At 48.3% G+C, this 21,206-nt stretch overlaps 1 protein-coding gene and 1 pseudogene across 2 annotated transcripts in view; one reads left to right on the plus strand and one right to left on the minus strand.

Moving 5' to 3' along the window:
* The first annotated feature begins 438 nt into the window (after positions 1-438).
* The window catches only part of LOC149124882 (carboxypeptidase E-like), a 28,458-nt pseudogene continuing 7,690 nt past the window's right edge, over positions 439-21,206 (plus strand). Inside the window, exons 1-6 of the transcript XR_016211627.1 lie at positions 439-791; positions 2,109-2,305; positions 4,289-4,456; positions 11,147-11,264; positions 13,070-13,252; positions 15,060-15,199. The product of XR_016211627.1 is annotated as a carboxypeptidase E-like (transcript). The remainder of the gene's footprint in view (positions 792-2,108; positions 2,306-4,288; positions 4,457-11,146; positions 11,265-13,069; positions 13,253-15,059; positions 15,200-21,206) is intronic.
* LOC127489454 (suppressor APC domain-containing protein 2) lies at positions 16,398-19,823 on the minus strand. The gene has a single exon (XM_051840921.3). It carries the CDS (start codon positions 19,416-19,418, stop codon positions 18,384-18,386), a length of 1,035 nt encoding a protein of 344 aa, XP_051696881.3. The 5' UTR covers positions 19,419-19,823; the 3' UTR covers positions 16,398-18,383.

Raw genomic sequence — 21,206 nt, forward strand, 5'->3', positions numbered from 1 at the left:
CTGTGTGTCTTACAAAATGCTGTCTTTAAACAACGTGGCTAAGTGACTATGAGTTTGGTATTTCTTCTTGAAATGATTTTCAAACACTTGCTCCCAGAGAAGTAATAGGCAATGTTCAGTGTGCTCCTCTCTGCTCCCGGGTTGTGGGCCAGGCTCAGAGCTGCACCAGCCTCTCCCGCCTCCCTGGCTGCTTGCTCTCCTTTTCTTTACATAAAGGGCTACTGCAACTCCTCCTGTGCCTCAATGAAATTAATACATTGGGGGGAGGTGGTATAAAGTGCGTGAGAGTCACAGGAAGAAGAGAGTTACTGTCACTTCTGAACTCAGAAGCCAAGGAACTGCTTCCTCTCATGCCTTCTCATTTGTTCTCACACCTTCTGGGTGAGTCTGGTTTTATTAAGAATCTCTCCGTCCAAGTCAAATCCGAGGGGGTATAAATAGCACTGCTCCTACCCCCATCTGACCCGCAGATGAAGATTAGCATAAACTCAGCTGGAGAGGTCAACAGGAGGACGAGGGCCTGGGTTCTGGGTTGGTAGCCACTGAAATCAGACACTCAGAATCTCAGGCGAAGAATCTTTAGATACCGGGGCATTCGCAGGAGAAAAGGAATTCCGGCTTCTTTTCTCGTGCCAGGAGCAGGCGGTCCCAGATGGGAGAATCCTTGGACTGCAGAGGCTGGGCCTGTGGGCTGGATGAGCGTGAAAGGAGCAGAGCGCCAGGGTTATCTTGGGCCACTTCGCTCTGCCTTCTTGCTCCTGCAAAACCGCGTCGGAAAGCAGCAGAGACAGGTGACTGCGATTTGTGTTTGGGTGCCGAGCCCTTCAACACAACCTGTGCTCTTCAGGCAGCCTTGGAGCCATAATGAAAACACAGTCCCTGCCTTCCATAGTTCAGTGAGCTGTTGTAAAGAAAAACTAGATTATGTGTGCTAAAGCACCCCGCAACGACAAGATAAAATGGGGGAGTAATAATACCATGATACCATGGAAAACAAGCGCAGCAAACACGTAGCTCTTGCTTATTGCCAGGCACTATTCTGAGTTTACATTCACGATTTCACTTAGTTCTCACTGTAACCTTTTGAGGGAAAAGTCTGTTTATATTTCAGATAGGTGATGAGAACCACGGAGACCTGGAGGAACTCTAAGTAAGCCATCCAGGAAGGACTGGTGCTAGGATTTGAACCCAGGATGATTCCTTTTAACCACTATGGTTTAGAGGGGAAAAAAGCCACAAAAGCATAAACTTTTGCCCACACTAGAAGACCAGCATTTGAATCCTGGCTTCACGGGCTGTGTTGTGTGGTCAGATTTTTAGGCAGCCTGGCTCTCAACATGCTCATCAATGAAAACACTTGTAGATGTTTGGTGGGGATCAAATAAGAAAACATGCCAAATATAGTGTTTAGCCAACAGGAGTCATGTTAGCAGCTTATTAATAGATTTTGGTGGTGGGGTAGTTTGGTCAGACTGTCATTAAAAAAGAAATACCACAGCCCAGGTGGACTGAACAACAGGTTTATTTTCTCATGGTTTTGGAGGCTACAAGTCCAAGATCAAGGTGCCGCTGAGTGGGTTTCCACTGAGTGCTGAGGGCTCTTGTCCTGGCTTGCCATCACCTTCCTGCCATGTCCTCACATGGCCTTTCCTGTGTTGAGTGGAGGGAGGAGAGGGAGGGAGGGAAGGAAGGAGGGAGATAGAAATAGAGAATAGAGTTATCTTTTGTCTCTTCTTCTAAAGACGTCAGTCATGTTGGATTATGACCTCACCTTTATAACCTCAGTTAACCTAAATTACCTCTGTAAATGCCTTATCTCCAAATTACAGTCACACTGGGCACTAGGCCTTCAACCTATGAATGTCGGTGGACACAGTTCAGTCCCTAGCAGGTGGGAAGCTGAGCAGAGAGGGCTAGGAGAGAAAGGATGTTTCTAGAGTTTTAATGTGTAAGGTAGATGTCTCAGGCATCGCCTCAGGGAGGAAAGGAAGCTGTGGCTATGTGTCGTCCGGCAGTAGGGAGAAGAGATCGTCACCAGTGTGTGCTATTTGCTTTCTCTTTGGTATTATGGAAAACGTCTTTCTATTTTCTATTTTTGATCTTGCCAGGTGAGCCTGAATTTAAATACATTGGGAATATGCACGGTAATGAGGCTGTTGGAAGGGAACTGCTCATTTTCCTGGCCCAGCACTTATGCAACAAATACCAGAAGGGGAATGAGACAGTCGTCAACCTGATCCACAACACCCGAATCCACATCATGCCTTCGCTGAACCCCGACGGCTTTGAGAAGGCAGCATCCCAGGTGGGTGCCCGGCTGGTCAGGTGGGGCTGGCCTTCCTCGTGATCCATGTGCTTGTACATATGTACACATCTCTAAGTAATGCTGTCATCTGGAGTTTCCACAAGGCTCACTGGAGAGTAAAAGTGGTACAGAATTCAGCTGGCTGGTAAGAAAATAAGCCAGAATGTGAGGGGTTACAGAATTTCTTCTTCAGCCAGGAGCCTGGAGCTTCTTCCCAGTCTCCTACGTGGGTACAGGGGCCCAAGCACTTGGGCCATCCTCCACTGCCTTCCCAGGCCACAGCAGAGAGCTGGACTGGAAGAGGAGCAACCGAGACTAGAACCGGTGTCCAAACGGGATGCCAGCACCGCAGGCAAAGGATTAACATAGTGTGCGACGGGGCTGGCCTTTTGTTTTATTTTTTATTTTATTTTTTATTTTTTTAAAATTTTCTCATGGTTAACCAAAGATTAGACAGCTATTAAAACATTGGTCTGGCCAGAAGCTCTTCCTCTTTGGTTTCGGTAGAGGGCGCTGTGTCCCTGACTCATCCAGACCGAGCCGAGGGATTCCCCTTCAATACAGAGCAGTATTTTTCATACTGGCAAATTTTTAGAAGGAAATTTATCTAGTCACAAACGAGGATGAATTAATCGGAATTATTTAACAACACAAGAAAAACATTATCAAAAAATTAACTGATTAACAAAACTTCTCATGCAGTCTCGGCTTCAGATCGGCGCAGCTCCGTCTGTTGCAGCCATTTGGGGGTGAACCAACGGAAGGAAGACCTTTCTCTCTCTCTCTCACCGTCTGTAATTCTACCTGTCAAATAAATATATAAAAATCTTAAAAAAAAACACAAATAAAACAAAAAATAACTCGCCAATAAACTAAAAAAAAGTGATATACTTTGGCTGTTAGAGAGCTAGAAATGAATGGTATTTAAGAGAAGCTATAGAGTGTATTCTCATTTTGATTGGACAGGATTGGGGATATAATATTTGCGGTTTTCTTCAGTTTGAAATAATTTTCCTATTGTATGGGAACACAAGTAAAGCTTTTAATTTTTATTTTTTAAAGTAAATATTTTTTGTGTGTAGCTGCAATTAAGAAAATCCAGGGACCCAGTAGTTTGACATCTACTACAGAGTGAATTTCTGTAAATAAGTATAATATTGATATGCTTTCCAAAGTTATAGGAGAAAAATTCTAGTAAGAAAATTAAGTTATTTAATGTCTTAATGTGATCTTGATCTTATAAGACAGATGAGTAAAAGATTATCATTGTTGTTTGGTGTCTTACAGATTTTTATTTCTCACAGTCTAAGGTATATAGGAGTACATGACTTAAAATTCCATCATAGACTTGAAGTAATTTAATCATAAAACAAAATGCACATTATAACATTAATCCGAGTATCTTGGAAATTCATTAAGTTTCTAGGTTGTAGCACAGTGAAAGGAAGCATTTAAATTGGACAGAAATTCCTCAAATTGCAAGACTCTAGAACTTTTGTTCTAGAGCTTGTTTTTCTTCTTGAGGGCTACTGGAAGGAGATGTGTTATTAAAATATGAATTATTCATGTTGGACTTATTTTAAGCTTCTAATCTTATTTAATGATTCTTTTAAATATTTAAAAATAGTTTGCTGTGATTTAGAGGCAATGAATATTTTAGTTAAATCTAAATACAGAATGTATGCTATTATTAATTAATATATACTGAATTTTTGAAATTGAATGACACATACCTCTTAAATACTTATTAACACTTAAAATATGATTCATCAAAAATATTTTCAAAATATCCAAACAAGTACCTTAAATCGATACCTTCATTCTTTTGTAAGTAAAATAGTGAAAATTGCATTATGGGAGGATATCATTGAAATGAATACTTAATCCTTATTTTAAACTTATTTTAAAAACCATGAATAGAGACCTTATAGTTACACAATGCCGAATAACTGAGCATCTTTGTGATTTTTTTTTTTTTTTTAGCCTGGTGAGCTCCAGGATTGGTTTGTGGGTCGAAGCAATGCCCAGGGAATAGATTTGAACTGGAACTTCCCAGACTTGGATAGGATCGTGTACATCAATGAGAAAGAAGGCAGCCCCAATAACCATCTGCTGAAAAACCTGAAGAAGATTGTGGATCAGAACGCAAAGGTCGACCATACGTGTCATCGTCGTTTTCCGGGCTGTGTCCTCTAAGCTAAGGCGATGGGCCCTCACGTGTTTGTTCTTCCTGAAGGATGCAGGCATGCAGCGGGCATCTGCCCTGTCACCTGCATGGTTTCAGTTACCCACCACCATCTCAGTCCAAAACGATTAAATGGGCAATTCCAGAAATAAACAGTTCACTAAGCTTTACGTTGCGAGCTGTTCAGAGTAGCGCGATGGAACCTCGGGCTGTCCCACTCCATCCTCCCTGGCTGTGAGTCGTCCCTAGAGCATCCACACTGTATCTGCCACCCCACCATTCAGTGGTGTCTCTGTTAAAGAGATCAACTGTCATGTTGTCACAGGGTTTTGTTCAAGTCATTCTTGAACAGTTTCCGGGATTGGGACCCCGATGTGTGAGAATAGTGACGTTGGCTATTTTATTACAGTATATCATTATAGCTCTATTTTCTTGTGAGTTATTGTTAATCTGTGACTGTGCCTGACTTACAAATTAAACTTTATCAGAGGGATGGATGTCTAGCAAAAAGCATCTTATAGAAAGGGCTTGGGAGTACCTGCAGGCATTCACTGCAGGTCTCAGAAAAGGGGCAAAGACTGTCACGTGTGGAGTAAACTCTGACATGAAAGTCATGGCCAGCGGGCTGGTGCTGGACGTGAGTCCTGCTCTCTGGAATTGGGTTCAGGGGTGGGGACAGAAGGGAGGAACCCAGAATGGGCATCTCAGTCACCACGGCCCTGGATCTGTGTCCCTGTAAGTTCTCTTCAAGGTCTCCTGGCTCCATCGCTCTAGCTCCAGACCTTTGGTGGAGCTCCATTCTCACTTTCACCTGCTCGCTGGGTCCCTTTGCCCAGTGGAACCCAGGGCCGCAAGCTTAGCTTCTCTGGAAACAACTATTTTCTCTTAGAGTCACTATTCTTCCATTATCCTGATCATGAAAACCTTTGATTTTTCTGCTCCCCGCCCTCACCAGCAGTGAGTTCCCACAGCTCCCACCTCTGCAGTCTCCTTTCCTTTGCAAAGACACCCCACAGCTTTAATTCAGGTCCCCACGGTCTGCTCTGCTGGGTGAGACTCCCACTCTTTGTGTCTAGCCTCTCTCCATTCTATTGAGTTTTCTCAGATTGCTCCACAGTGAACCTCTCCACCCCCCCCCCCCCACAGTTACTCTTTTGCTTCAGACCTTGCCAGTGGTCCATAAAGTGAAGAATGCTGACAGAGTGAAAAGCCAGTATGGGAGAACAGTGTGATGGTGAAACTCGGAGACCCTGACTCAAGTTCTGGCTCCGAGATTTGCTGTGTGAACTTTGAAAGGTTACTTGACATCTCTGTGCTTCAGTGTCTTCATCGGGGATGTGGAGACAGCAGCAGTGTCCATCTCATAAGATGCTCATAGAGACTGAAAGAGTTAACAGGTGTAGGGCGTGAGGTCGGGAGCCAGAACTGTTATCATCTCCGTGTAATTTCTCAGCGCTTCCTGTTAGGGAGGTACTCAGGACTAGATGGACACATACTCACTCAGCACTGGTGTCTTCAAACCAACATTTTTTCAGTGCTGCAGAGAAGCTGAGCCCACAAGGAAGAAGCGCAGGAGGCAGCTCTCAGTTCCTGCTTGGTTGCCGCAGGCAATTCTTGCTCTAAGTGGGAGGGGGAAAGAGCCATTTCCCCACCTGTTATAGCTTCAGGGTCATTCACAAGTCCCTTGGCCCCTGGAAGCTGCCAGCTGGCTCACCCCTTAATCTGGCTTGGATGCTTGGTACAACCACACCCTCTCCTTGTTCCCAGGATTTTGTTTTCTGACAGTTCAGTGCCTGGCTCTGAATCGTCCCCAGGCCTGGGATCCCTTGCCTTTGCTCCCAGGTCCCCCCCGGGCAATGTCCCTCTGCTCTTGAGGATGCGTCCTGAGAAGCCTTGCTCTGTGTTCTCCAGGGCAGTGCTCACTGTCGCAGGAGCATTCCTCCTCTCACCGGGATTTGTTTATGTGGCTGCCTTTCTCCATGAGTCTGCATCTTACCCCCTTGTTCCCAGGGCCTGCTATGACTGAAGGTGCAATCCAGTCTCACAAGCAAATCTGAAAAATGTAGGATGTGAAAGTGCAGTCACGAACAATCCAGGCTGGGACACTGGGGAGAGGGTCCTCAGGCAGAGGGTCCCGGATTGTTGACCTAAATTCTCGACATTCTGCTGCCTGTGTTTAGGAGTCCTCCCAGAAACCTGGGCTCAGCCTACAGGCGGAGGCTGGGCTGCCTCTGGGCTGCCAAGGGCTAGGCTCTGGCAGGACCTTCTAAGTGAGTGACCAGAGCTTCCCTGCCTGGGAGTCACAGACACACTCGCTGCTTCTCAGCACCCCCTCCCCCCAAAGTACCTTTTCCAGGGAGAGGGAGAGCTGGACAGGCGGAGGGCCAGCGAAGAGGGTACAGTCCTGTTAGTATGACTTCAGCAGAAACAAAACTCTGGCCTCAGACTTTCCCATCTTTGTCTTTGTTGAACCCGCCTTTGTTACATCTGAGAAGCAAGGAAAATAATTTCTGGCACCTGATATGGAAGAATTGTGAACTGAACTCATGTTGACCAGATGTTTGATTGGCAACTTTGTGCAAGTGACATTATTTCCAGCCTGAACCACCTTCTCCATCCCAGCTTTAACCGGGATAATATTTGTGTAATCTCTAGATATTTTTGTATTTCCAGCTTAGGCAATATTTGCTTAAATGATGCATGCTCATTGGTATTATTATTTTTTTTAAATATTTATTTGAAAGGCAGAATGACAGACGAAGAAAGAGAGAGAGAAAGAAAAAGAGACAGATTTTCCATTTGCTGGTTTACTCCCCAAATGCCTGCAATAGCCAGAGCTGAGCCAAGTTGAAGCCAAGAGCCTAGAACTCTATCCAGGTTCCCCCTATGTGTGGCAGGGACCCAAGTACTTGGCTTATCACCTGCTGCCTCACAGACATGTTAGCAGGAAACTGGATTGGCAACAGGGCAGGGAGTTGAGGGCAGAACTCAATCCCAGACCCTCCAAAATGGGATGCTGGCTTCCTAAGTGGTGGCTTAACCTGATTGTACCACAATGCCTATGCCGGTGGTATTCTTTTAAATAAGAACTTTTATTGAGGGGCTGGTGCCGTGGCTCACTTGGTTAATCCTTCGCCTGCGACACCAGCATCCCATACGGGTGCTGGGTTCTAGTCCCGGTTGCCCCTCTTCTAGGCCAGCTCTCTGCTGTGGCTCTGGAAGGCAGTGGAGGATGGCCCAAGTGCTTGGGCCCCTGCACCCGCATGGGAGACCAGGAGGAAGCACCTGGCTCCTGGCTTCAGATTGGTGCAGTGCCGGCCATGGCTGCAATTTGGGGGATGAACCAACGGAGTGAAAACCTTTCTTTCTGTCTCTCTCTCTCACTGTCTATAACTCTACCTATCAAATTAAAAAAAAAAAAAAAAAACTTTTGTTGAAAAAAACCAAAAAACAAAAAATCAATGCCGCTACTTTTTCTAGATAAATGCAAATTAAAGAAAAATACATGGAAATCAAAGTTTAATCCCCTTCCTGAAACATAAAGCAAGATGTGTTTACTGTATACTGATTCTTCAGTAAAGCTGTTTATAATTGGGGGATGGTATTGTGCGTGTCTTGTGCCTTGTCTCCGTTTCCCCAGTTTGTCAGTAAGAATGTGGGAGTGTTAAGACCCAGCAGGGAAGAGACAGTTGGCAGGGATTTCATAAGCGTCACTATATATCCCCTCCCACTCCCTTCCCTTCGCCCCTGATACCTCTGTCTGTGTATATCACACCTAGGAATGCTTTGGAATCGCAAGGTTAGCTCTGCTGTTTGCTGGGCCAGCCTTCCCCTGTTAGAGATGCAGATTCCAGCTGATATGGCTCCATGGAGTCTGGGGTGTGTGCTGTGGCCTTGGTGGTGGAAGGAGTTGACATTCTCCACGAGCCCCTGGTGCTCCGGGGCCCCCCTGAGATGGGCCGCGAGGCCAACACTCTCCTGGCCCCTCTGAGCCTCTCTGCCTAGAGCTTCCTCTTGCTCTTCTTCCTGCTGGGTCGTTTCTCACCTGCTCTTGAACTGTCGGTCCAGCTGCCTCCCCTGTCATCCAGGCTCAGTGGATGAAAATGCATCCCATAATTTGTTGAGTTTATACTTACCTTTAATGGTTACCGTTGTGAAGAAACCTAAATCAAATGAGGAACTTCAAACAGTCCATGGAAAAATCAGGGAGCAGCTGTTTGGCCTAGCACCGTGCCTGGGTCCCACGTTGAAGTGCCCGAGTTTGAGTTCTGGCTCCTGCTGCTGGCTCCAGCTTCCTGCTAGCATGCTGGAAGGTGGCAGTGATGGCGCAGGCGATTGGGTCCTTGCCACCCATGTGAGAGACTCAAACTGTATTCCCAGCTCCAGGCTCCAGCTCTGGCCCAGCCCGGCCTCAGTTGTTGTAGGCATCTGGGGAGTGAACTGGAGGATAGGAGGTTTATCTCTCTCTGTCTCTGAAATAAAGAAACAAAAAAATTTTAAAGTTTATAGAAAAGTAGAGTTAACAGATATGTTTAATTTGGTGTAAAACTTTTGAAATCCATGCATAACCTTTTTATGGTATGTATTTTCTATACATTTTTAATACCACTCCTAGAGTTTCAACTTGTTTTGGGAGCCAAAGTCATCTAATGATACAGCCTAATATTTGAGCTGCATTTACAGTCTTTAAATGGAAGTTCAAAGTTAATGAAGAATTTATTTTTATTTGAGAGACAGAGACAGATGCACATAGATATTCCTCTTCAAACGCCCTCAGTAGCTGGGGCCGGGCTGGCAACTTAATCTTAGTCTCCTACATGGCTGGCAGGGAGCCAAGTCCTTGAGCCCTCACCTACTGCCTCCCAGGGTGCACATTAGCAGGAAGTTAGAAATGAGAGCAGAGCCAGGACTTAAAGCCAGGCACTCTGATGTGGGATGAGGGCCACTCAAGTGATATCTTGGCCACTGTAGCAAATGCCTGCCCCCAAGTGCAGGCTGTAAAGATAGGCCACAGCTGGTTTTAGGTTCCACAGTGGCTTGATCTTAGGGGTGTCTTGGTGTCTTCTCGGTGGGCCACTTAAATGTGAGGAGTTCTCAAAAAGTTCTTTAGGTAGCAAAGTTATGAGTAATTTTAATTTTCTTGTTTGTGACTATCTGTCTCCTCTACAGTTTGTGCAGTGAGCATTTGTTAATAGTGAGGGTAAAATCCACCAACCAGACAAATAGCAAAAATAATACCCTAATCTTTTTGTAACCAACATACAATAAGTTTATGAATTTTTGGAGTATGGTATGATAATACAGCAAACACATTGTGGGGTGATCAAATCAGGGTATCTACTGTTTCTCTTTCCTTAAACATTTACCATTTCTTTGCATTGAGAGCCTCTGGACTCATTTTTCTAGTTTTTTATACAACATGCAATAAGTTGTTGTAAGCTATAGTCACCCTGCCATGTTGTAGAACATTACAACTTATTCTTCCAGTTAGCCATGTTTTGCTACCCCTTAACAATATCCTAAATCACCCTTTTCCACAGTTCTGAGTAGCACATGTGAAGAATAGGAGAGTTTTCTGCAGTGACGCTGACATACTAAGAGTAATGTGTGTCTTTGGATTGGAATCCTCACCTGTGTGGACTTGTGCATGGTATTTCACACCCCCCAGCATCAGATTCTCCCCTGGGAAGTGGAGCTCCCTGTCTTTGTATACCCAGTGAGGTGTTATGAAGTGCAATAAAATAGCATATATGAGAGCTGTTCATAAGCCAAACTGGGATACACAAATACATGATCTCACCCTGACCAGCAACCCATATGGATGCCTTTAGAATTGCTGTCCCAAAGAACAGTACAGATCACATCTCCAGGGACAGCTTTTTTCTTTTTACCACAGAAATACTTGGAGTTTTAGAATCTCCCCCACTGCTATTAAAAGCTCATCATATAAAAGTATCAAGTTTTTGGCTCCAGATTAATTTTTTGGTATAATTTTTTCTCCTTTGTTTTGCTTCCAAGATATGAGGGGATGTGAATCATTCAAAAAACTCAACATGAATTCCTGAAACGTGTGCTTTTGTTTGTAAATTTAAGATGATCATTCCAAAGTAAACTGAGATTTTATAGTTACCTCTAAAATAGACCCAGACTAATATTCTTTTATAGGGACAGTGTTTGAAGTAGTAGAAGAAAACTGGAAAAATAGTAAGCCAAAGTTGGAAATAAAAATCTACCACGTGTTTGAAGAACCTTAGATGAGGAACTCTGCTCTGTAGGCCAACTGTTATCTTCTCTCCTTATCTTATTCTTAACTATTACGAGCCGAGATGCATGAGCTATGACAGATCAGCTAAAGCTGTCCCGACATTTGTAAGTGATTTGCAGGTTTGTTTTCAATTTACCAAAGAGAGAAAAACAGACAGAACTTGTAAAGAAATTTAAGTGCTATTGAAATATTTTTTATTATACATCTGAGAAAGATAGATATGGGGGCTGCTGCTCTTACAGGAAACTTTTCCAATGAAAACAACCGCAAAGTGGTTGAAATAGGACCAGGTTCCAGTTTTTTTTCTTGACCTTTCCTATGTCTTTGCTGTCATGAGAGCGTACCAATGACTCCAATTCATAGTCCTTTTCCTCTCCAATCTTTCATATAGCTTGCGCCTGAGACCAAGCCTGTCATTCACTGGATTATGGATATTCCTTTTGTGCTCTCTGCCAATCTCCATGGAGGAGACCTTGTGGCCAATTATCCCTACGATGAGACCAGGAGTGGTAGGTATTCTTGCCTGTCCAACTGGTTCATGGTTTGCAATGACTATGCTCAGTGAGGGTATATAGGATGACTTGTGTGATACTCTTTTAGATAACCAGTCATTAAGTGATAGACATACGTATTGTTTAACAGGAACATCCCCTAATAATTTCATTTAGCAGGGGCACATCTGTTGGACATAAAAAGACTGTAATGTTTTTTCAAAGCTTAGGTGAATAGAAACAGGATTTTTTTCAAAGGTGTATTTGTTTAACTTGAGAGGGAGAGGAAGAAGGAGAGGAGAGGCAAAGTGGCGGAGGGGAAGAGTGAGTGAGTGAGAGAGAACCTTCCTGTTCACTGGATCAGTTCCAAATGCTTGCAACAGGCGGGACTGAGTGAGTGGCTGGGGCAGAGCCAGGAGCCAGGTGTGCAAGTTCAGTCTCCCACGTGGGTAGCAGGAACCCAATAACTTGAGAGATCAGTGCAGCACTGCTGCCTCCAGTGTCTGCATTGGCAGGAAGCTGGAGCCAGAGCCAGAGTTGAACTCGGGCATTCTGATGGGGCGGCCTGTGTTCCAATGGCTAGGCTAGATTCCTGCCCCCCGCCCCCAAACATGATGCCGATAGAATACTTCTGAAAAGAAAAGAAGACAGAAGTCACAAAATTGGGTCGCTCCTGGTCACTGGTAAAAGGGAGCGATTACAGAAATTACATAGGCTTGTGCGCCAAGGACTTCCATACAGAGACAGCCTCCTGGTGCCTGGGCAGGGCGCCGTGACTCTGTGTATCTTGGTGTGCGCTTTTTCTGGGGATGCCAGGAAGGGGAACTGTTGCTTGGTCTCCTCCATGAGTTTCAGTTGCACCTCAGGTAGCGCAAGCTTTAGCTAGTTATTTCAGCTTATTTTTTCTTGCTCCAGGAAGTTTCCCGCATCGTATCCATTCCTGGGGACCTTGAAAGAGTTAGCGCTTTGTAAACATGCAATGATGCTTTTAGATATCGGGAAGCTTTGGGAGTTGAAGAAAGGTTAGCGAAACAAAATTGTTAAATAAACTTAGAAATTTTGTGGCTTGTCAGGAGCTGGGAAATTTGTAGGCTAGGAATACAAGAGGAGCTCCAAAAACCTCAAAAAACTCCAAAACGTGCAATTGAAAGATAAGTTTATAGGAAGTTTGGAATCCATGCATAGTTTTCACATAATACAGTTTTCTGTGAACCTTTTGAAGTCCCCTCATATTTTATAGTACATAAGTAAGAATTCAAAGCATAAAATTAATATGATGTATTTCTTCAATGTACATAGGAGATTTAAAACGAAATCTAAAGTAGAATACTGAATAGCTTGTGTGAGAGTGGTTCATAGAGTCAGTGAGGTTTGTGCAGGTGCATTTTTAAATAACATTTAATCAGCAGGATTGTCTCTGTTATCCTTACCTGAGTAAGAGTTCATGGCAAATGCATATTATGGGAAAACTATGGTTGCAAAATTTTTTTGCACCACAGTAACCTTATTCTTTAATTCCATTTTTCATGAACTTTTTGAAGTCCTGTTTTATGGCCTTATCAGATTTTCTTGTGAAGTTCCAGTTAGTAAGTGGCATATGCATTCTATCCAACTTCTCCATGGCAGTGCTAGGAGTGGAAGTTACAGAACCTAAGCACAATGGGTAATAGTTTAGTACTTAACCCTTCACCCCATTTCCCCTAGTGACATAGCTGGAAAAAAAAAGTACCAGTAAAAACTCAACACGGAATTGCTCCTTGGAAAAACAAGCAGGGTATTTTGATCAGTGTCGAGTCCCTTCATCTTGAGAATTATTTTTTCAGGAAGTGCTCATGAATACAGCTCCTGCCCAGATGATGCCATTTTCCAAAGCGTGGCTCAGGTGTACTCCTCTTTCAACTCAGTCATGTCTGACCCCAACCGGCCACCCTGTCGCAAGAATGATGATGACAGCAGCTTTGTAGAAGGCACAACCAACGGTGGTGCCTGGTATAGTGTGCCTGGCGGTGAGTTTCCATTCTGATCTTTGTTTATGTGGTGGTTGCTTATTGACAGTTACCACTGAGAGTCAGCCATTCATCCTCCTCCATTGTTATAGAGTACATTGAATTTACAGTTCTACCAATAAATATCCTGTCTATTTTGTGCTAATTTTTTGGTAACTAAGGCATACTTTTTCATGATACCTGTTTTCCATGAATTTTTTTCTCATTTGAGAGACTGAGAGAGATACAGACAACAAAGCTCCCATCTGCTGGTTTATTCCCCCAAAGCCTGCAATGGCCAGGGTTGGGTGGTTGCTGAAGCCAGGAGCCAGGAACTCAATTCATATCGTCCATGTGGGTGGCAGGGACCCAACTACTTGAGCCATCACCTACTGCCTCGTAGGGTGCATATTAGCAGGAAGCTGTAACGAGAAGCAGTGCCAGGATTTGAATCCAGAAACTCCAATATGGGATGCGGTTGTCCAAATGAGCAGCTTAACTGCCAGGCTAAATGCCCACTCCCCCATGAACATTTTGCAGACCCCTCCTATGTAGCATCGAGCCTCCCACTCCATCAGGGATGTACTGTGATATTGGGGATTCAGGAAAGGGATAATATGTCAATCGTCGCACACGACTCTCCAAGGTCTTCCCTGATAGAAAGGTGAGCTTAGTGTTCATGTGTCCAATAGGAGAAGACATCAAAAAGTTCATGGAGGGGCTGGCGCTGTGGCTCACTTGGTTAATCCTCTGCCTGCGATGCCGGCATCCCATACGGGTGCTGAGTTCTAGTCCCGGTTGCTCCTCTTCCAGTCCAGCTCTCTGCTGTGGCCCAGGAAAGCAGTGGAGGATGGCCCAAGTGCTTGGGCCCTGCACCCGCATGGGAGACCAGGAGAAAGCACCTGGCTCCCGGCTTCAGATCGGTGCAGCGCCGGCCATAGCGGCCATTTGGGGGGTGAACCAATGGAAGGAAGACCTTTCTCTCTGTCTCTATCTCTCATTGTTGATAACTCTGTCAAATAAATAAAAAATAATAAAAATAAAAATAAGAAGTTCATGGAAAACACAATACTAATTTGAAAATTCTATCCATGAACTTTTCTTTTTAGATAGAGATGATTTATTAATTATTTATTTGAAAGGGAGAAAGAGGCAGAGAGAGAGAGAGGGAGGAAAGGCGGGAGAGGTGGGGGGAGGGGAGAGAAAGAATACGAATTTCCCATCTACTGGTTCACTCCTCAAAAGCCAGCAACAGCTGGTGCTGGGCCAGTCCAAACTGCAAACTCAATCCAGGTCCTGCATGCAGGTGGCAGGAACTCAAGCACTTGAGGCATCACCTGCTGCCTCCTAGGGTGTACATTACTAGGAAGCTGTAATGAGAAGTGGAAGAAGGACTCAAACTCAGGCAGTCCAGAATGCGATGTGAGCAAACCAAGCGCCATCTTTATAGCTGCACCAAGTGCCCACCCCTCCGTGAACTTTTTAAGGTTCCATTGTACCTTAGTAGGAATTGAATCTTTTACCTTGTTGTCTTTCTTGAAGCCCATTTCAGAAGCAGGGAATGTGGGTAACACCTGCCTTAGCACCCTGCCTCAGCAATGCATTAAGCTAAATGATCGCTTAAGAACCTAGGAGAGATGGTGCTTTAAGGGTAGTGACTGTCTTTTCTAAGTGTGTTTTTCAATACTGATGGTAGGAAGTTTCCTACAAACTTCCGCAAATGCACCAGTTGGTGTATCTTTTGCTTGGCCCTCAAGGTGGCAGAGTGGCCTGTGTAGAGTTTTAATCACCATGAGAGTATTTGATTTTCCATTTGGTGCTTTGGCAGGGATGCAGGACTTCAATTACCTCAGCAGCAACTGTTTCGAGATCACGGTGGAGCTCAGCTGTGAGAAGTTCCCACCCGAGGAGACCCTGAAGAGCTACTGGAAGGATAATAAGAACTCCCTCATCAGCTACCTTGAGCAGGTAAATGCAGTCCCCAGCATGCAATGGGAGATTCAGGAGCATTTACACTGGTGTACAACAGTCTCCCAAGAGGTGTTCAGTCCGAGGCATCCATCTGCCCCAGAATGAGGCTGTCTTATTTGGAAGACAGGTGCTGGCCATGGGTTAATTAGGCTTTCACTTGTCATAGCTTTTGTGCTTCATGACTATTCACTGAGAATGTCTACACAGGAGAGTTGTGGAGAAGTGAGGTAGAACCTTGTTTTCATCTGTATTATTCGAAACGAGCAATCCCGGACTCTCACCTTCCCTGAGCCCCTTCGGTGTGTGGCATCCCAGGAGGCCAGGGGCTGAGTAGGGAAAGTGAGGCCCACAGAGTGCACTTAACTCTTGAGCTCATGCAAGTGTAGCAGCAAGACTGCGGGTGAGTTTGTTCTTGACCGTATGTCCTGCATCCCTTGCTTGTCTCAGCCTAGCTCAGCTGCGTCATGGGTAATCACGATCATGGCAGCTTACACTGGCTGGGCACTTACTGTTTCCCAGTCATTATCCTAAATGACTGGCATGTAACAATAGTGGCACTTTGTCCTCATGACAACCCTATGAGGGAAGTTACATCAGTACTACCACTACCACCACCTCCACCACCACTACCACCACCACCATCACCTTCCTCAGTGTGTGAATTAAAGATGAAGAATCAGCTACACAGGGAGGTTACACAGGGAGGTCCTTCAGTCGGAATTTGAATCCAGAATCACTGTGCTCTATGCCTCTTATGACATAACTGGGACAGTCACCAGAGAGTCACTGATGCAGCCCTTCTGGTGAGATCCATGTAGAATCGCAGAGGTTCTCATCCTCTGCCAGCACTTCACTGCTTAAGACCGGGACAGCCCCTCGCTGCCTCACTCCCTGTACAGGATGTGACATTGGTATTGGGCAGGGGCAGTGGAAGGACGTAGACGCCATTCCTTGCCTGAGTGCCTAGACAGTATTTGAATTCCGTTCTGAATGTGGTCATTTACACCCAAAGTCCAGTAGAGTGATGTCAACATCCATGACAGCAGAAACACACATTTATTAAGCTAATCTGATATGAACAAAGGCTGTTAATATTTAGTCACTTACATATACACATGTGTTTGTATAAACATATATATATATAACCAATTCATTTTTCAAAAATCAAAGTCAGCTTAGCAACTCTTCTACACGTGTCAAACATCCGTACAGCCCTACTAACAAGGACTATCATGGACTAGAGCCACTGGAATGGACCCGATTACAGAATGCCCATTCCACAGGATTTTTTTTAAAGCTTTTATTTATTTATTTGAGAGGTGGAGTTACAGACAGTGAGAGGGAGAAACAGAGGGAGAGGTCTTCCATCCATTGGTTCACTCTACAAATGGCCGCAATGACTGGAGCTTTGCTGATCCGAAGCCAGGAGCCAGCTGCTTCTTCCTGGTCTCCCACATGGGTGCAGGGGCCCAAGGACTTGGACCATCTTCTGCTGCTTTCCCAGGCCACAGCAGAGAGCTGGATTGGAAGAGGAGCAGCCGGGACTCGAACCGGCGCCCAAATGGGTTGCCAGCGCTGCAGGTAGAGGATTAACCTACTATGCCATGGCGCTGGCCCCATTCCACAGGATTTTTTCAGTCAGGGGATTCCTGTTGCAAATTAGCATAAAAATATGTTTGAACCACAAAAGCTAAGGATAAGTAGCCATGTTCCAAACCCAAGATCAGGTTTGGTGGGAACCCTATAGGTCTTCTTTGAAGACAGCTGTGTTTAGATGGATTTTCTTTTTCTTTTTTTTTTTTTTTTCACATTGAAGTCTCTTTATTCCTTTAAGTGTATAGAATGGGGTTACTATCCATCCTGTGTCCGCACCCACAAAGCCTCCCACTGCCCTTGGCCAGGCGGTTCCTCCGGGCTCTGAGCTCCGCTGCCTGCCTTGGAGCGGGGCCTGCACAGAGCTGGGGGCGGGGGCTCAGGTCCCTCTAAAGCAGGGTGGTCCGCCCAGCCCTGCCCGTCCAACCACAGCAGGGAGTCTCAGCCGGCAACTTTGTTACAACACCCAGGCGCCTGGGCAGGGGGAGGGCACCCCACACACAGCCCGGACTCTCCCCAGCAGGGCGGGGCCTGTGTGCTTCTCCCCTGGGGACCAGGTTTCGGCCCGCAGCTCTGTGTGGGAGGGGCAGCCGGGGGTGCCTGCCCAGGTGGGCGGAGGCGAGCAGCACACGCACAGCCCCCAGCCGTGGCCTGACCTGTCAGGGCCGGGGTCTGCCCTGAGTGGGGCACAGGTCTTTGAGAAGGGGGGGCACCGGGTCACAAGGCAGAGGCCGATCTGGGGGCGCTCGTGGGGCTGGGGTCCTGGGGGCCCCGGCCGCAGGCACTGTGTAGGGACACCTTGCCCTTGGCCTTGGTGTGATTTGGGTCTGACCCTGGGCACCCGGCAGCTGAGCGGGAAGCCAGGTCTGTGGGGCCACCATGGGCAGGAGGGAGCCGGCGCCACACCTGCCAGGGCCTAGCCTCCGAGGCGGGGGGTTCCAGGGGTGGTCCCCACACCACGGAGCTCTGGGGTGACCTTGACTGGCCATGGGCAGTGGGACAGGAGTGACGGTGGCGGGGGGCCCTGCCCAGCTGCTTCCTGTCCTCTCTCTGTGCACAGCCGGGTGGGGGGACTCTGCCCAGGACCCTCCAGTGGTGGGGTCCTTCGGTGGTGACCACAGGTAGCCGGCGGCAGCGTCCTGCCCAGGGGGGACGAAAAGTGGAGCTGATTCCTTCTCCACCTCTGCCAGGCAGGGACCCAGACCCCACCCCTGAGCCCCTCCTAGCTCTCCATCTGCTCCCATCAGCGCCTTCCCTTGAGGGAAGTAGCCCTGGACCCAAAGGGACACGGCGGGCTCTCCGGCTCTCGGAGGCCACTCCACCCTGGCTGCCACAAGGGGGCGCCAGGGGCACGAGCAGCGCTCACGCCGCGCCCTCTGCTGGCCACTGTCCGAAGTGCAGCCGGAGTGACCAGGGCCTTTCTCTGCGGATGCAGCAGCCCAGGGTCAGGGGAGGGAGAGCACCGGTCCTCGTAAACGTGGGGGCAGGGCTGCCTGGTAGCCGGTACTGCGAGGGGACCGCACTGTCCGCCGACCGGGCATGGCAGCCCCACCCAAGCCAGCTCCAAGTCCGCGTCCTGGCCTGGCCGCTAGATGAAGGTGGAGTCCAGAGGCCCCGCGTCCTGCTGGCTGAGCGCGCGGGCCTCAAACAGCTGCTTGATGAGCACGGACTTCTCCTGCTCCAACTGCGTGATGCGCTCGCTCTTGTCGGTCACCTCCTGCGTGAGCAGCCGGTTCTGCTCCTTCAGCATGAGAATGGTCTGTTGCTGCCGGCCAGGGGCCGGGGGCGAGGTGGACGCCAGGGCTGGGCACTGCGGCCCCAGGGAGGACGTGGGCGGAGCCCTGCCCGCACAGGCCGCGGCCAGCAGCTCCCCCAGGCACCGGGCCACCTCCTGCACCTTGGGCAGCAGCTGCCCCAGGGGGCGGGGCCCCCCTGCAGCCCCAAAGTCCAGGCTGCAGTCCACGCCGTTGGTGATGGTGTGCCTCCGACGCTCCCCTCGGGCACGGGGTCCCCGCCGGCTGTCCCCTGTGCCCGCCTGGGGGGCCCTGCAGGCCGCTGCACCGGCGTCTGCGCTCCTGCTCCGCTCCAGCGCCGCGCCCTGGGGCCGCTCCGGCTCCGCGGGGCAGGGCGCCGCCTCCGCCGGGCCGCACGGCCGCTCGGGGCTCCGCGGGCCCTGGGGCAGGGGCCTCCTCTCCAGCACGGTGCGCGGCTCGTCGGCCGGAGCGAAAGCCAGACGCTGCGGCGGCGGCGGCGGCGGCGGCGGCGGCCGGGCCGGGGCGCGCGCGGGGCCCCGCGGGCCGCCGTCAGCGCTCAGCAGCGAGGCGCGCAGGCCGGCCACGAAGCGCTCGAAGGTCAGGTAGCCGCTGGCCGGGGCCACCTGGCGCAGGCCCTCGAGGACGCCTCGGGGCAGCTCGCGCGCGTCGGCGCCCTGCCAGCGGGACTCGATCTCCCGCAGATGCACGCAGCCGCGCCGCCGGTCGTCCAGGATGTCGAAGAGCGTGCGCAGGCTCTGCAGGAAGGCGCGCGGCAGCCCCTCGGTGCTCGGCCCGGGCGCGGGCGCGGGCGCGGGTGCCGGCGCGGCGGGAGGCTCGCGGCCCCGCTCGGCCGTCGCGGCCCCGGCCATGGGCGCGGGCTCCTTCCCCGCGCGCGCTGCCCGACCGACGGCGGGGCCGGCCCGGCGCGCGCGGCCTAGATGGATTTTCTAAGATCAAGTTTAACTGAGGCCAGCGCCACAGCTCACTAGGCTAATCCTCTGCCTGCGGCGCCGGCACACCAGGTTCTAGTCCCAGTCGGGGCACCGGATTCTGTCCCGGTTGCTCCTGTTCCAGTCCAGCTCTCTGCTATGGCCTGGGAAGGCAGTGGAGGATGGCCCAAGTGCTTGGGCCCTGCACCCGCATGGGAGACCAGGAGGAAGCACCTGGTTCCTGGCTTCGGATCCGTGCAGTGCACCAGCCATAGTGGCCATTTGGGGGGTGAACCAACGGAAGGAAGGAAGGAAGACCTTTCTCTGTCTCTCTCTCACTCTAACTCTGCCTGTCAAAAAAAAAAAAAAAAAAAAAGAAAAGAAATCAGCTGAAAAGAGGGATGAAGTTATGTACTCTTTTGGAAGTCACTTGGACAGAGGTTTGCTCTGTGATGCACATGACCTGCCCTGACACGGTGCTGGTGTTAGGGGTGCGAGCTGTGTAGCAGCAGATACAGTGGTCTTTTGTAATGAACAGGCTCATACAGCTGACACCATAAACACTACGTTTAGGGAATCCGAAGCTGATGAAAGATCAGGGAAGACTGCCAGGAGCTCTGCCTTGATGTGTTCTTGACAGTGGTGGTGACTACTGATTGAACACCTGGGCCTAAAATCTAGGCCGGGACCAGTTTGCACTTCATGGAAAGTAGGTGATTAGTGGCGCTAACTCTGGTTGGTTGGGAAGGAATCTCCTGCAGGGTTTTAAAGGAATGTTTGCAAGAATTGAGACCTGTGAAGCTAATTAGGTAAATGGTGTGCTGAGAAGTAGTGTCTCCCACTCAACAGCTTTGGAAAGGTCTATTACGAAGATTCTCAGGGGATCTTGCAGGACTGGTTCATGGGTACCTGTATCAGAATCATCTGAGTCCTTAAAAATGAATTTCTTGTCTCATGTGGAGTCACACTCTTTCAAAAACTCTTTTTTTTAATGTTTATTTATTTGAAAGGCGGAATTAGAGAGAGAGAGAAAGAGCGAGAGAGCGAGAGAGTGAGAGAGAGAGAGAGAGAGAGAGAGACGCAGATACTCTATTCACTGGTTTACTCCCCAAATGTCTGCAACAGCTGGAGCTGGGCCAATCCAAAGCCAGGAGCTTCGTCCAGGTCTCCCATATGGGTGGCAGGGACCCTGGGGCTTGGGCCATCTTCCACTGCTTTCCCAGGTGCATGAGCAGGGAGCTGGATTGGAAGTGGAGCAGCCAGGACTCAAACCAGGACCCATATGGGATACTGGCACCACAGGCTGTGGCTTTACCTGCTATGCCACAGCACTGGCCCCTCAAAAACTCTTTGGGTGATACCTAAGTACATAAGAGGTTAAAAGCTACTGATACAAATAGTCCCAGCAACAATGGAGAATCTCTTGGATGCCTTTTAAACTGTGGTTGAAATGGAAACGCCCTAGAATCTGGGTAGAGATGATTAGAGGGGCAGGGGTCATGAACAGCCTCTCCAAGTTGTGAGTGAAACTTGAACTTCTGTGATTTCCTTTGCAAAAGCCATGCAGTGATAGTGTTTTCCAACCTGAATTCATGTGGGGTTCTGACAGCCCATAACCCTTCTGTTGGTATTTATTACTGCAGTGGAATCATTTAAACAGAAAAGTTGGCATATCAGAAAAAAGAATAAAGAAAAAATAAAATTGAAAGGATAAAAGAGAGAAAAATG

The sequence above is a fragment of the Oryctolagus cuniculus genome, chromosome 8 (assembly GCF_051225735.1).
Source record: "Oryctolagus cuniculus isolate XC-2025 breed Fujian yellow rabbit chromosome 8, ASM5122573v1, whole genome shotgun sequence".
Lineage (NCBI taxonomy): Eukaryota > Metazoa > Chordata > Mammalia > Lagomorpha > Leporidae > Oryctolagus > Oryctolagus cuniculus.

Excerpts from the sequence above, each read along its gene's own strand:
- LOC127489454 (XM_051840921.3), bottom strand. The coding sequence starts at position 19,418 with ATGGCCGGGGCCGCGACGGCCGAGCGGGGCCGCGAGCCTCCCGCCGCG.